This window comes from Indicator indicator, chromosome 35, assembly GCF_027791375.1.
Source record: "Indicator indicator isolate 239-I01 chromosome 35, UM_Iind_1.1, whole genome shotgun sequence".
NCBI lineage: Eukaryota > Metazoa > Chordata > Aves > Piciformes > Indicatoridae > Indicator > Indicator indicator.
Window position 1 is genome coordinate 6,672,677 of NC_072044.1, and position 15,171 is coordinate 6,687,847.

Here is a 15,171-nt window from a genome sequence, read left to right on the forward strand (position 1 = left end):
CTGAAGCCCAGCCAGGCCTCCTCCCCTCCCCAGGTGGCTGCAATTTGTTTAGACCCCCAAAAATAATTTTAAAAAAAGGAGATTCAGGGCTTAGCTGTGCCTGAGGCTGGAAGCAGAGCTCTTGAACATCAACCTGCAATCCTTCCTGTCAAGTGGTGAGAAATTGCTGACTTTTAGATCATTCATTCTTTGATTAACTCACCCCAAACTTGCAGGGGTTTGTGGCTCCCCTGCAAATGGCTCTGGGGATGGTATTCTCCTGAGTCACTCAGGCAGAGCTTTTCCAGCCACACTCCAATCATTTCCCACCAGGACTCATTCATCATCTCAGCCTCTCCTGCTTTCACAGCATTTTGATCAGAGTTACTTCTGCTCAGAGGCTGACATCTCACCTGGGACACCATTCTGCACCAGACCAGGTGCCAGAGGGTCCTCGTGGTGGCTGCCACAGGGCAGGAGGGATGGGGGACAGGGAATTCCCTGCCAGTAGCTTTAGAAGTTCTAAAGACAGCCTCTGCTCTGGCCTGGTGAGACCAACCTGCAACACTGTGCCCAGTGTTGGACTCCCCAGTTCAGGAGAGACAGAGATCTGCTGGAGAGAGTCCAATGGAGGCTACCAGGGTGATGCAGGGATCTGAACATCTCTGCTGTGAAGAGAGACTGAGGGACCTGGGGCTGTTTGGTCCAGAGGAGAGAGGGCTGAGAAGTGGCAGAAGGTGAGATGCCCTCTCTGGAGTGGTGCTTCATGAACAGCTGTGTTTAGGAGATCCTTTTCTCATGCAGGTGGCAAAGCTGTGCCTGCTCTTCATTGCTCTGTGAATTGCCCTTGGCCTGGCTCTAGGCAGTGCTCTCCCAGCAGGGGCTGAACCCATCAGCTGCAGGCTCAGCAGCAAAAGGCAGGACCTGCTGCTCCTGCAGGCTTGGCTCCCTCTGCTCCCTCTGCTTCCTGCTGTTGACAGTGACAAAGATCAGCACAGCCACCACGAGCTTAGCCACCAGGAACCCAGCAGTGATGTAGCAGGCAGTGAGATCAGCTCCTGGAGGGAGGCTGTGGGGAAGCAGAAATGCAGCAACGTGAGGCTGGGGCCTTCTGTGCAGGGGGCAGGACCTGGCTGTGCACAGCAGAGCACAGGGGTCTGCAGGAGGGGTTGGGGTCTGCAGGAGGGGTTGTGCTTGGCACTGGAGTGCTCTGCTGCCTGAGTTAGGAGAAAGGTGCTGCTGAGAAACCCTACAGCAGCTCTGGGAGTTGTCATAAAGTGGGAAGAGGTTGAGGATATGCCCCTGGTGGTATCCATGCAGCTTCAAACCCACCTCAGTCCTGGGAACAGCAGAGATCCCAGCACGAGGACCTTCATGGCTCACCTGGAGATGCTCTGCACTGCCCGAGGCTCCTCTGGCATTTGGGTCTCCAGGACATCTGGTGGCAGAAACAGAACAGCTCAGCCTGCAGCTGTCTCTGAGTGTCAGCAGTGCCCCAGCCAGGCAGAGACAACCAAGGTGAGCTTGGGCTGTGCTGGAGGATGGGTCTGGGGGTGCTGTGGATGTCCTGCAACAGGGAGGTCCTGCAGTGAATCAGCAGCTAAGAGGCAGTGAAAGTCACCTGAGAGCAGGGCTGCAGCAGGAGATGGCTGAAGTGAAGCCTTGGCCTCTGCAGACAGAGGAAGTTTCAGCAGGAGCTCAGGAGCCTCCCCAGCCCTCCCCAGCACAGGACCTACCTGGCAGCACTTCCACTCGCACCTTGCCCAAGCTCTCTGCTTCCCCCAGGTAGTGAGTTCTGCACTGGTACAAGCCAGAGTCCTGCTTCCTGAGCCTCCTCATGGTGACTGTCAGGACCCCATCGTGGATGTTGTCCCTGATGGAGGTGGTGCCGTTCCAGCTGCTCAGGAAGGGCAGCCAGAGGCGCCTGGCACTCACCACCTGCTGGCAGTGGCTCTCCCCCAGCTGCCTGCACCAACTCTTCTCCCTCCAGCGCTGCTGCCAGGGCTTGTAGCTGCAGTGGACAGAGATGCTGCCCCCCTCCATCCCATACACCACAGTGATGTTCTCTGCAGCACAGCCTGCTAGGAGAGGAGGAGGAAGTGGTGAGCCAAGGCTCCCTCCATCTATCCCTTGCCACTGTGCTTCTGCCAAGTGTCCCTGGAACCTTTCAGCCCTCTGGAGGGGGCTGCTGCCAGCTGCAGGGCTGCCACCTGCCTGCTGCCCCCAGGGAGGATACAGAGGGCTCAGATTCAGTCTTTCCTCAGACCCCTCTGGGATATATCTGTGGTGAGCCCTCTGACTGCTGCCACTTGGCCCTGGGGCTGGAGCCTGGGGACTGAGGGGAGGAGGAGGAGGAGGAGGAGGAGCTGCCTGCTTCTGAAGCTCAGGAAATTTTGGTGCTTGCCTTCCCTTCTGGCCCTGTGCTGCCTGCTCTGGGCTGCAGCCTGAAGCTCAACCACCTCACAGCTCCTGCAGTTTGTCGGTGCCTTGCAGCTTCCTCTGCTCCCAGGGAGCATGAAGCTGGGCACTCAGGGGGACTGAGCTGGCACCCCAAGCGTTTATAATTTTTTTTTCACCCTATCTTTTCGTGTCCTGCTAATTTTAACCAAGCTGACAGCTTGTCTTGGCTGCTGGCCTTTGGCTTTGCCTTGGTTCCTCATTTCTGATTTCCATTCCTCTTTATGGGAGGCAGAGGCAGAGGAGCTCAGCTGAGCTCTGCAGAAGTGCAGAGAGAAGTGCAGTGCGGTGCTTGTGGGGAGCTCTGTGCTCCTAGTGAGAGAGCTCAGAGCAAATCAAACACCAGGCTCTTGGGAGGGCTTGGTGCTGCCTGAGCCTTGCAGTAACTTTTCCTACAATGACTTCAACCTTTCCAAGCAAATTGGCAGCCACAAACTCTGAAGATCTCTCCAGGCCTGACTAGAAGGTGGCACGAAAATAGATCCAAGCCCCCAGCACCTTCGAGACCCTGCCCTGGCACTTTGCTCACTTCTTCCAGTCAAGCCTTCCCTCACTGCATGCCCAGCCCAGTCCTGTGCAGTCAACTCCCCCTCCTCTTTCTCTCCTCCCCCTCAGCTCTGCCCTTTTGGTTCCTGGCACAGCCCCAAGGGTCTGGGGGTTGTAGAATCACAGAATCCTTTGGGTTGGCAAAGCCCTTTGAGCTCATCCAGTCCAACCCCTCTCTGACTTGACCAAGGCTGGGGCTGAGCCATGGCCCTCAGCACCTGGGAGGGCCACTGGACTTCCAGACCTCTGCTCTCCTTCCCCAGAGCTTTATCAGGAGGAGGTTTTGCACCAATCTTTTACCCTGCTAACCAAAACCCAAGGCCGTGGAGACTTCCTTACCTGAGGAGAAGACCAAGAAGAGGAGGTGCACAAACCTCTCCATGTCTGTGGGGCAGCAAAGGGGATGAGAGGAGTCTGGAGAAAGGTGCAAAGGGCTCTTGCCCAAGAGCAGCTTTGCTTTCCTTCCTGCTTGCTGGCCAGAAGGAATGAGGACAGGAACTTGGCATCAGTTTTGTCCTGCACGTTGAGCAATCCACCAGGGACTGGCATTTATCTCATGGGCTGAAACCTCAGGCATCAGCAGTGCCCACTCACAGCTCACAGCCCAGATTTAGTCCAGACAGCCTGAAAGAGGGCATCATGTGATGGCCTGAAACCATGGCACTGGGAGCTGCTCTCAGCTCAGCACTGCCTGGCCCCAGGAGCAGCCTTGGCATGGGACACAGCTGGAGAGCCAGGATGGAACAGTGGCTCCCACGAGAGCTCTGCAGGAAGCCCAGGCAGCACCATGAGGGTGAAAGAAGGATTCAGCCTGAAGAAGAGAAGGCTCCAGGGAGGTCTTAGAGCAGCCTTCCAGTAGTTCTCCTACAGGAGAGCTGGAGAGGGACTTTTTGCAGAGGCCTGGAGGGCAGGGACTGATGGGGTGCCAGGACAGGGGCTGGTGGGGTACCAGGACAGGGGCTGATGGGGTGCCAGGACAGGGAATGATGGGGTGCCAGGACAGGGAATGATGGGGCACCAGGACAGGGGCTGGTGGGGTGCCAGGACAGGGGCTGGTGGGGTGCCAGGACAGGGAATGATGGGGTTCCAGGACAGGGGCTGAAGGCTTCAGGCTGCAGCCAAAGCAGCTGCCTGGAAGGGACTGCCTTGTGAACAGGGAATGGTTCAGGCCCCTTCCATTTGTCCCCTGTCTGCAGAGCTGGCTGCAGCCAAACCCTTCCATGTGCAGGTGGATCACAGGATCAGTCCACAAGAGTCTGCATTTTAATGCAACTGAAGAAAGCAGATGTGCAAGGGGTCCTGAGAACCACCCAGCACCTCCCTCTGCCCCAGGAGGCTCTGGACACTGATGGCTCAGTTCCCTGCTGGTCACAAAATGCACAGGCAAGACACAGACAGCAGCACAAACTTGGCTCTTTCCGTAGTTCCCAGCTCTGCTCCCCATTCCCATTCTGTATTCCAGTTCTTTTCTCCTGTTTCTGGGTTGTTTGGGGATTCTGTGTTTCATCCTTTGTCACTGGCTGGCAGTTGCTGGAGTCCAATGATGGCATATTGCACATCTGCATCCTTGGGCCTCCTGTGAGCCTGCCTTGGTTCCAGGTTGCAGTAGAGAGCATCCTCAGGGCTGGGCTGGGCTTCAAATTTCAGGGTAGCATATTTTAGGTCTTTGCTGTCCTCCTTGAGACTTTTCATTCTTTCACTGCTGCCAACCTAGGGACAGAAAGCAAAAACTGATAGAGTCACAGAACTGTTTGGCTTGGAAGACCTCTAAGGTCACCCAGACCAACCATCAACCCAGCACCACCATGGCCCCAGGTGTCCTGGCACAGGTTTCTTGAACTCTTAGCATGATTCAGTGCCAGGCCACAGCTGCTGCCCAAAGAACAGCATTTTCCCAGGAGGAGAGGAGAAGCCCTGTGAAAACCTAACCTTCAGTCATGGCAGAGGTGAAGGAACAGAAAACTCTTCCCTTCACCACCTCTCCCTGGTACAGCTCACATCCTCCCTGCCCAGCCTTGTTGCCCTCTGCTTTGTCTTCCTGTGGGGCTTCCCTTGCACTACTGCCTCCCCTCTCTCTCCAGCAGGGACCACTCCTCTCCTGGTGTCATTAAATCCTGCTCACAACCAAAGCTGAGCACCAAGGTCCTCATCAGGCAGCTCCTCACAGACCATTGCTGAGGGGAATCTCTGGCTTGCCTCACCTGTGCCACGTCCTCTGGTTTGCCACAGCTGCTCTCCCCTTGTCTGTTACCTTTGGAAGGAGCCAAAAGCAGAAGGTTTAGAGGCAGAGGAGCCCAGGGAAGGCTTGGGGCAGTGCCTGTGCTGCAGCAGTTTAGGGGAAGGCTATGGAGCTGGCCAGTGAGAGGAGCTGGGGGTGAGCCAGGGGCACTCAGCCACCTTGGTCCTGCTGAACACATTGCTCAGGCTCTGCTTCTTCTCTGCCATGCCAGGAGGGGTCCTGTGCAGAGCCTGGAGGAGCTGGAGCCTGACTTGGTGTGAGAGGAGAGCACAGCAAGGAGCCTGCACCTGCTCTGGGGGGATGGGGAAGTGGCAGAGTGGTGGCCAGGGAAGGTCCTGCTCAGCACAGAGCAGGACATGAGGCAGCAGCAGCCCCCACATACCTCTCCTCCTCAGCTGCTTGCACCACCAGACACACAGCACCGCTGAGCAGATGAGTGCCAGTGTGAGCAGGATGCTCAGGACCACAGAGAGCCGCAGGAAGATGTTCACACTCGAGCTGAAGCCAGGAGAGCAGAGGAGTTTCCAGCATTAGGTGGGAGCACAGCAGGATGCTGGCACAGCCATTACCCAACAGGCACAGGGAAGGGAGGGCTGACTCCTCCTGCAGCATCACTGTGCTACCTCCTGTGCCTTTTGAGCTTCTCCTAAACTACTCTCTGGGCTTTAAACCCAAGCCCCTTCTCCAGAAGCACAGTTCCAGGCTCCCTCAAGCAGGAGCTGCCTTCTCCTCCTGTCTTTTGCTGCCCTGCTGCACTGGAGCTGGTGTCTGGTTGTACTCCTTTGTTCTGCTGCAGTGCTGATGGCAGCAGAGGTCCAGAGGGGAGGAAAATCCTCTGCCTTACACAGCCTGGTAAAGGAAGGACCAAGCAGCAGCCAGGGACCATTTCACTGTTAAACATTTATGGGCAGGAGTGAGAAAGGCTTAGGGGCAGGATCAGGGAGTTTCTGCAGAGAGCACAGTCCAGAGAGAAAAGGATTTGAAAGTGTATAAAGCATCTGCAGTCCAGGAACCTGTGCCTAGACTCTAGCAATCTGCTGCTTCCTTTGTAGTTACATCCTGGGCAGGAGCTGGGAGCAGAGGCCACCTTGGGAAGGATCCCTGCCAGACCCAGTTCCTGTTAGCAGGAGTCTTCAGGACACCCAGAGCCAGCCTGGCCCAGGAGATGGAGCACACTGGGGGGAGATGTCACAGCTCCTGCCTGGGCTCAGGCTCAGGGAACTCTCTTCAGGCCTTACCTCGGTGCTGGGGGGGTGGCAGCAGGAGCTGCCTGGCTGGAGTCTGCAGGTGACAAAGTGGTTCCATTCCATGCTGCAATCACAGACATGAAGAGAAGAAGAATCACTGCTGGGCTGCCTTGCACAGAGCCACAGCATGGGTTGGGTTGGAGGGATCTTAAAGCTCATCCAGCTCCAATCCCCTGCCATGGCCAGGGACACCTCCCACCAGCCCAGGTTGCTCAGAGCCTCATCCAGCCTGGGCTTAAACACTTCCAGGGATGGTTGCTTTCAAGAATCAAGAATCAAGAAGGTTGGAAGAGACCTCAAGGATCATCGAGTCCAACCTGTCACCCTACACCTCATGCCTATCTAAACCATGGCACCAAGTGCCACGTCCAATCCCCTCTTGAACACCTCCAGGGATGGTGACTCCACCACCTCCCTGGGCAGCACATTCCAGTGGCCAACCACTCTCTCTGTGAAGAACTTTCTCCTCACCTCCAGCCTAAACCTCCCCTGGCGCAGCTTGAGACTGTGTCCTCTTGTTCTGGTGCTGGTTGCCTGGGAGAAGAGACCAACCCCCTCCTGGCTACAACCTCCCTTCAGGTAGTTGTAGACAGCAATGAGGTCTCCCCTGAGCCTCCTCTTCTCCAGGCTAAACAGTCCCAGCTCCCTCAGCCTCTCCTCATAGGGCTTGTGCTCAAGGCCTCTCCCCAGCCTTGTTGCCCTTCTCTGGACATGCTCCAGCAATTCAACATCTTTCCTAAACTGAGGGGCCCAGAACTGGACACAGTACTCAAGGTGTGGCCTAACCAGTGCTGTGTACAGGGGTACAATGACCTCCCTGCTCCTGCTGGCCAAACTATGCCTGATGCAGGCCAGGATGCCATTGGCTCTCTTGGCCACCTGGGCACACTGCTGGCTCATGTTCAGGCGGCTGTCAACCAGTACCCCCAGGTCCCTTTCCACCTGGATGAGGTATCCACAGCCTCCCTTGGCAGCCTGTTCCAGTGTCTCACCACCCTCACAGTGAAGAACTTCTTCTAATGTCCAGTCTAAATCTGCCTGCTCTAGCTTAAACCATGGCCTCTTGTCCCTGAGAAAAGTCCCTCTGCAGCTTTCCTTCAGGTGCTGCAAGGCTCTGCCCAGGGAAGTGCTGGAGGTGTTTGAGCAATGTGTGCCCATGGCACCTGGGGCCATGGTGGGGATGGGCTGAAAGTTGGCCTGGATGATCTTGGAGGTCTCTTCCAACCTAAACAATGTGGTTGTGCCTTCCACAGCATGGTCACCCTGGGAGGTTCAGTCAGGCAGGGCTGGGGCAGGGAAATGCATCCAGCTGGGCAGTGCAGAGACAAGAGGGAGGGAGGAGGAAAGTGAGCCTGGAGCCAAGCCCTTCCCCCACAGGTGAGCAGCACTCACCCCCAGCCACGCTCAGCACCACCTCTGCCATCCGCAGGAGCCGATCCCGTTCCTGGAGGGCACACCAGTACACCCCAGCGTCCTGTGCCTGCAGGCTGCTCATGGTGACAGTGACAACGCCCTGCAGGCTGTCGTCCTGGATCGCCACTCTACCGCGCTGAGACGTCCTGAGGAAGCCTGGGGGCGCCACCTCCGTGCTGAGCAGCAGGGTGCAAGGCTCCCCAGCGGCCTCTCTGCACCAGGCTTTGCTCACGGGTCTGTAGTCGGAGGGTTTGTACAGACACTGCACGGAGAGGCTGCCGGACTGCTGGGCTGTGCACCGGCTGCTCCCTGGAAAACAGCCAGAGCCTGGGGCGCGTCCCGGAGCCAGCACAGCGCCAGCAGCTGCCACAGCTGGCTGCGGGGGGGTACACAGCTGGCTGCAGGAGGTACCACAGCTGGCTGCGGGGGGTACACAGCTGGCTGCAGGGGGTACACAGCTGGCTGCAGGAGGTACCACAGCTGGCTGCGGGGGGTACACAGCTGGCTGCAGGGGGTACACAGCTGGCTGCAGGAGGTACCACAGCTGGCTGCGGGGGGTACACAGCTGGCTGCAGGGGTTACACAGCTGGCTGCAGGGTACTTACTCTTGGACACAAAGAGCCTGAGCTCCATGATCCTGGCAGGCTGCCAGTCTCTGTGGAGTGCACACCAGTAGGTGCCAGCATCCTGGGCCTGCAGCTTCCTCATGGTGACAGTGAGAATCCCTCCCTCAGTGTCATCTTGAATCAAGGCTCTGCTGTCTTCCCAAGTGGAGTTTGTCCTCAGCCAGATGTGGCACCCACTTGAATCTCTTTGACACCAGACTTTGGGAGTGGTTCTATGCTCCAAGGCTCTGTATTTGCACTGCACAGAGATGGTGTCCAGCTCCCACCTGTGCAGCTCTGCAAATCACAGGATGGGTTGGAAGGGACCTTAAAGCTCATCCAGCTCCATCCCCCTGCCTTGGGCAGGGACACCTCCCACCAGCCCAGGTCGCTCAGAGTCTCATCCAGCCTGGCCTTGAACACCTCCAGGAATGAGGCATCCGTAACTTCTCTGGGCAACCTGTTCCAGTGTCTCCTCAGCCTCATAGTGAAGAATTTCTTCCTCATGTCTGCTCTAAATCTGCCCTGCTCTAGCTTCAAACCATTGCCCTCTGTCCCAAATAGCAGAGGAGGTTACTGACCCACAAGTGGTGGGCACAAATGCATCCTCCTGGCCTGAGCTGGGCATCTGGCCCAAACTCTGTCCCTCAGGGACCCAGCAGTCAGGGCAGGTAGGGCAGGACAGGAGGGAGCCAAGAGCCTGCAGGGCCAGCTGGGTCTGGGGCTCCACCACACAGTGCCTGGGAGAGGGGACAGCAGCGAGCAGGGCTGGGCAGGAGGAGGAGCTGTGGGAAGATGCTCAGCTGTGTGGGTGAGGTGGGACAGGAATGCTGCTGCTTGCTGACAGGACTTGGGTTTGGGGCTGGGGGGAGGGACTCACCCTTGAACACATTGAGGGAGATTATCTTCAGTGGCAGGGGTCTGCTGCCATGCTGGGGGGAGCGGAGGCTGCAGCAGTAGATGCCTGAGTCCTCTCCCTGGAGGTTGGTCATGACGATGGTCAGCAGCCTGGAGGTGCTGTTGTCCCTTACAGAAACTCTCCCCTTTGTGATCTGGTTCGTGGTTGAGCTCTGAGAAGAGTTGATCTCCACCAGGATTTTCCATTGCCCCTCCCTGAGGTGTCCCCAGCCCTTCAGCTGCTGCCTCTGCTGCACTGTGTAGGGACACCTGAGGAGCAAAGTGCTTCCCTCCCTCCGGCTCTCCTCAGCAGCAGGAGCTTGGCCTTGCAGTCCTGGAAATATCAGACCTGGGGAGGGAAAGGGGAGCTGGTGCAGGGCTGCCCACAGCCCCCGGGGGTGCCTGTGGCTGAAGGAACTCAGAAAGCCAAGATCCATTCCTGCTGCTCAGTTCAGCTGCCTGGGGAGGGGAAGGTTGGTCTCTGGTGGACAGTGCTGAGATCTGAGCTGGGACTGCAGCTGTGATTTAGCATCCAGTGTCTCTGAAACCACAGACCTGTGGGTGCTAGGGGTGCTAAATGGAGCAATGGTGAGGACTGGGCTGCCCCTTCCCTCCCTACTCCTGCAGCAATCTGCCCAGCTCAGAGCCCTGCCAGTGCTGGGTCCCCCTGCACTGTGGAGCTCCCCAGGCAGCAGGAGGGAGGGAAGGGTCTCCCACTCCCATCCCCAGCCTTTCTCTTACCTGGGAAGCAGAGTGGCAGCAGGAGGAGGATGCTCAGCCCCATGGCTGTCCTTGGTGCCAAGGAAGGGGCATTGCTGGGGGGTGCCCAGTGTGCCCTGCTCAGGAGTGTCTGCCTTGAGAGCCCTCCCACAGCAGTGCAGCTGCTGGAGGAAGTGCCTGAGGTCTGCTCCAGCGGAAACCCTTCACCAGGCTTTGCAACAAGCCTGATACGGATTGCAGTGTATGGGGAAGTGGCTGAGAGCAGAGCTCAGCCTGCCCTGCTGGCAGAGGACAGGCTGTGGCAGGCCTTATCTCCTCCTTGCTCTCTTGGCCTCACTCATGTTCTGGCTGCTGGAAGGACACAGCAGAAGGTCTGTCCCTGCTGTACTGCCAAGCATACCCTTAGTCACTAAGGTTTGGTAGATTCCCCTCTGCCTCCCCTTGAGACCCTTGTGCCTCTCTCTACCTTTCCAGGCAGTGACAGCACAGAAGCCTAACAGCAGCAGACTCCTCTGCTGCCCCCCTGCCAGCAGCTCTGCTCCTGGTGGTCTCCCCTGGGCTGGCACCTACCTGTCTCGCTCCAGCAGAGCAGTGCAGGAAGGCTGCACTGACACCCTGGCTGCAAATCATTTCCAATTATAGGCATAAGCAGCTTATTAACAACACCCTCTGCCTAATCATCTTGTGGCAGATAGCTTCGCTTTGTCTTGTCCCCAAATCCCTCTCTCATCAGGCACTTGATGCTGGGTAACAAGCAGGGGGATCTCGCTCGTCCTCCTACGGACAAACCCCAGGAGCCTGCAATTAGCTCAGCTCCTGCCACTGGCTGCCTGCAGAGTGAGCCCAGGGCCATGCTGCACTGCAGTCCTCATCCCTGCCCATGGCCACAGCAGTCAGCAGGGCACTGGAAGCCCTGACATGGGAGGGAAGTCTGAGAGAGCTGAGGCTGTTCAGCCTGGAGAAGAGACCTTATCACCGTGGACCAGGACATCAAGGGTGGCCACGAAGAGGATGGTGACTCCTTTTGTACAAGGAGTCCCACGGAGAAGACAAGGGGTGATGGGGAAAAGCTACTGCTGGGGAGATTCCCACTGGGCTCCAGAAGAAAATGTTTGACCATGAGCACAGCTGGACACTGGAATCATCTCCCAAGGGAAGAGGTGGAATCCCATACATTGGGCAGCTTGACAGGCTGCTGTGCCAGCTCATTTCCATTCCAACATCACCTAGAGAGATTGGACCAGATGATCCTTGGGGTCCCTTCCACACTGGCATGCTATGGTTCCAGGATCCACATGTGCCATGTCCATTGGAGGTCCTGTCTTGGAGAAGCCTTTTGGGGTAGGCCAAGCCTTGAAGAGACCTCTGCCCAGGACCCAGCATGGTGGTGACTGAGGAGGAGCAGTAGTAATGAAGTTGGTCCCTTGGCTGCGCCTCTGGCAGAGGATCAATAATGCTTTCAATGAGAGACTAATGCTGCGCGGAGCCTCGGCCGCGGCTGGTGTTGCGGTGCGAGGCCGCTAGGGGGCAGAGGAAGATCAGGAATGGGGGTGCGAGGCTGGGACAGGCTCTGCAGGGGGTTGGCCGGCAGCGGGGTCCCGGCTGTGCTTGAAAGCAGCCTGGGACCCCCAGGGGCGGTGCTGGGCTTCGCTGGGCTTTGCTGAGGGAGACCTCTTTGCTCTCTACAGCTCCCTGAAAGGAGGCTGGAGCCAGCTGGGGCTTGATCTCTTCTCCGTAGTCTCAGGTGATAGAAGTAAAGGCAATGGCCTGAAATTGTGCCAGGGGAGGCTTAGGTTGGAGATGAGGAACAATTTCTTTGCTGCAAGAGTGGTCAGGGACTGGAAGAGGCTACCCATGGAGGTGGTGAAGTCCCCATCCCTGGAGGTGTTCAAGAAAGCTGTGGCCATGGCATCTGGGGTCATAGTTTGGTGGCCATGGTGGTGCTGGGTTGATGTTGGACTGGATGATCTTAGAGGTCTTTTCCAACCAAACAGTTCTGTGGCTCACCATATTCCCTGTGTTTTGCCTGGAAGTGAAACACTCTGCTCATCTGGCTCCAAAGTCAGGGTGCCAGCTGCTGGCTGCACAGGAGTGGCACTTCTGTGTCCCCTGGCTCTGGGAGGCAGGTGCCCCTCTGAGCCCATCTTGTGCAGGCTGCAAAGGGTTTTGAGAAGCTGTAGATCCTTGCTTTACCGTGCAGTGTGCCTCAAAAAGGTTGGGCTTGATGATCACAGGATGCTAGGGGTTGGGAGGGACCTCTGGAGATCTTGGAGTCTAACCCAATCCAACCCCAAAGATCTTAGAGGTCTTTTCCAGCCTTCATAATTCTATGACTGAGAGAGATCTTAGCCAGAGACCCTTCTTCCCTAAGCAGCCTCCAGTCATAGAACCTTAGCCATCAGCTGATGGAGCCTGCCAGGCCCTTCCTGCAGGCATCACCATCAGTTGCTTCCTCAGCAGAGCAGCACAAACCTGTCCTTCACCCTCCTCCAGGCCTGATGCTCTGCAGGGGTGAGAGGCAATGAGGAACTGATGCTAAATAATGCTGAGAAAGGGGGGTGCTGGTGCAGGGGAGAGGGTGGGGGCTTGCCTTAGAGTGAAGTGGCAGAAGATGGCTGAGGGAAGCAGCACTTCAGTGAGCAGCAGAGCAGTGTGGCTGGGGGGCTCTGGCTGTGTGGTGCAGGGGCTGCCTGCCACGCAGGACAGGGGCCATGGGCTCAGCTCAGCTCTAAAGGAGGAGAGGCCCCAGAGCAGCAGCTTAGCGAGGGGCCTGGTGTTTGGTCTGTTCCACATCAATGGGGCGTCCAGCTGTGGCTGGGGATGAAAGCAAGAGAGAGAGAGAGGATTAAAGGCTCCCAGGGTCTCCTCTCAGCCTCGCCGAGAGGGCAGCTCGGCTGCAGGAAGGCTTCTTCATATGGAAAATATTATGTGGGGGAGAGAAAGAAGGGGGAAGGGAAGAGGGAGAGAGGGAGACTTCTGTCCAGAGAGTGCTGGGGGGAAGGCTGATCACAAAAGGCCTTTTGGAGGCTCAGATCAAGTTGAGCTCTGCTGAGTGTGGAGGGGCACAGGTGTAATGCATTTGGGAGACCCAAGTGTGCTAAGAGCACATAGCAGGAGAGCACTAAAGGGATGAAAGAAGAGGGGAAGTGGAGAAGGGGAAAGAGGAGGCTGGCAAAAAGCAGGAGAAAGGAGAGAAATAGAGGGAGAGGTGGTGAAAGGTGGAATGAGGGACACAGAGGAAGGGGAGAGGTGGTGAAAGGTCTCCTGTCTGCTCCATTGTGTTATTAGCCAGGTCACCAGGTGGGACCCCGCTGCCCCCCAGCCCTCCTGGCCTGTTTCCTACCCCCTCAAGCTTCTGCCAGGAATGTTTGTGATGGGGAACAAATTGCTACCAGAAGTGAGACATTTTGCACCGCACACAAGTGAGTTTCCAGCGCAAGGCTTCCTGTCAGCGGGTTGGGAGCGGAGGGTGTGGAGCCTCCCTGCCTGCTCTGGCAGCATAATCCTGCCAGTTAACACAGAGCCTTGCTTACAGCACAGGATAAAGGACCCCAGCCTGGGCTTTCCTGCCTCCTGTTCTGGCTGCCACTGTTTGGCTGCTTCCCTTCCCTGGTGTGTTCTGCTTCACCCACATGTGGCATTCTTGGTCTCCTTAGCCCTTCCTCTGCTCCCCCCCAGCCACCCCCCACCGGTGGCTCTCCTGAGCATTCCCAGCCTTCCACTCTGCTTTCCTGCTTGATTTATGCTCTTGAACTGAGTGACCTTCCTTGACCTCCTTTTCACAACAGTGTGAGCACAGCCATCAGCACTCAGCGAATGGCCAAGGCAGTCCCTCCCCTGCAGCGCTGCCCTCTGAGCTGCCAGGACCTGGCACTCCCTTTGCACACCAGACCCCAGAGGTGTGGAAGGTTGCTGGTGGGAAAATGCTGCTCTGGCTATCTTTGCCGATCTGGGCAGTGCTCACTTGGTGTGCAGCACACAAGCAGTGTGCAGGAAAATGCTCCTCTGTGGGTTTCACTCTGTGTGGATGTGCAGAACCCTTCCCTTCTCCATCAGCTGTGCTCCAGGAGAGCCCAAGGACAGATGTGGTCTGAGGGAGCCCACAGAGGCCTCTGCTCTGTCCCTGGGAGGGATGCACACTGATGCTTCCCCTCCTTCCTATCTAGGTTGCCAGATTCTTGGTCACTGAAGTAGCTGAAAATTTGCTGAGCCAGGCAAGGCAAGAGCCAGAGCTGGGAGTGTGCCATGCCAGGGTGCCCAGAGCAGGGGGTCAAGGGGTGAGAGTTTCTATTGCCACAAATATCCAGGTGCCCTGGGACCCCTGATGGAGTAAGTGGATTTTAACAGGAGAGAGAAGAGATCTCTTCCCTCCTCCCTAGGAAACACAGAGCTGAGTCTCTGCTCCTGCTTCTGAGGAATTTCAGAGGAGAGTCTGAAGTCCTTCAGTGTGAGAGAAGCAGCCAGCCAGAAGGTGCTGCTGGGTTTGGGAGCAGCCAGTTTGCTGTGATCCTGTTTGCCACCCTCCAGTCTCCCCCCCAGCCAGACTCCTCTCTGACAGCCCAGAGAGTGTGGAAGACACTCAGCTTAAGTAGCTGGCAAAGCTGCTTTGCCCCTTTTCCTAGCCCAGCTGTACATAAATCCCTTTGTCCCCTAGTCTGGAAATCTGCCTTCCTGTCCCTCCCTTCCCTGCCTTCCTGGGAAGCCAGCGTGGATGTGGTGCTGCTGGCTTGCCTGTCTGAGCTGCTTAGTTAAGAATAATAAACAAACTCCTAAATGTAAGGATACTCTTTAAACCTGCCTTGTGCTGCCTGCCAGGGAATGCAATCAGCAGAGCCTTCCTCCTGTCCCCCTCCAGCCCCAGCTCCAGGCTCTCCTGAAACCTGATCTGCTTTGCTGTGGAGCTGCTCCATGGCCTCTGTGTGCACCTTCCCCCCTGACCCTGTCTGGATTCGCCTGTCCTCTTCCTGACACACACACCCCGAGCACAGGCTCCTGGCTCAGACACATGCCCCCATACAGGGGCACACATCTGCAATCCTGGAGGCAGAGGTGCTTGTGCCCACTGCAC

At 57.1% G+C, this 15,171-nt stretch overlaps 2 protein-coding genes across 2 annotated transcripts; both read right to left on the reverse strand.

Moving 5' to 3' along the window:
- Positions 1-363: 363 nt before the first annotated feature.
- LOC128978056 (triggering receptor expressed on myeloid cells 2-like) lies at positions 364-3,364 on the reverse strand. The gene is made up of 5 exons (XM_054395804.1): positions 3,322-3,364; positions 1,716-2,057; positions 1,363-1,417; positions 904-1,048; positions 364-405 (listed from the first exon to the last, which is right to left on the reverse strand). Exons 1-5 carry the CDS (start codon positions 3,362-3,364, stop codon positions 364-366), a joined length of 627 nt encoding a protein of 208 aa, XP_054251779.1.
- A 1,121-nt stretch (positions 3,365-4,485) lies between these two features.
- On the reverse strand, positions 4,486-10,167 carry LOC128978057 (polymeric immunoglobulin receptor-like). The gene is made up of 8 exons (XM_054395805.1): positions 10,125-10,167; positions 9,367-9,732; positions 8,293-8,783; positions 7,861-8,143; positions 6,460-6,532; positions 5,604-5,719; positions 5,184-5,233; positions 4,486-4,692 (listed from the first exon to the last, which is right to left on the reverse strand). Exons 1-8 carry the CDS (start codon positions 10,165-10,167, stop codon positions 4,486-4,488), a joined length of 1,629 nt encoding a protein of 542 aa, XP_054251780.1.
- Between the last annotated feature and the right edge of the window lie 5,004 nt (positions 10,168-15,171).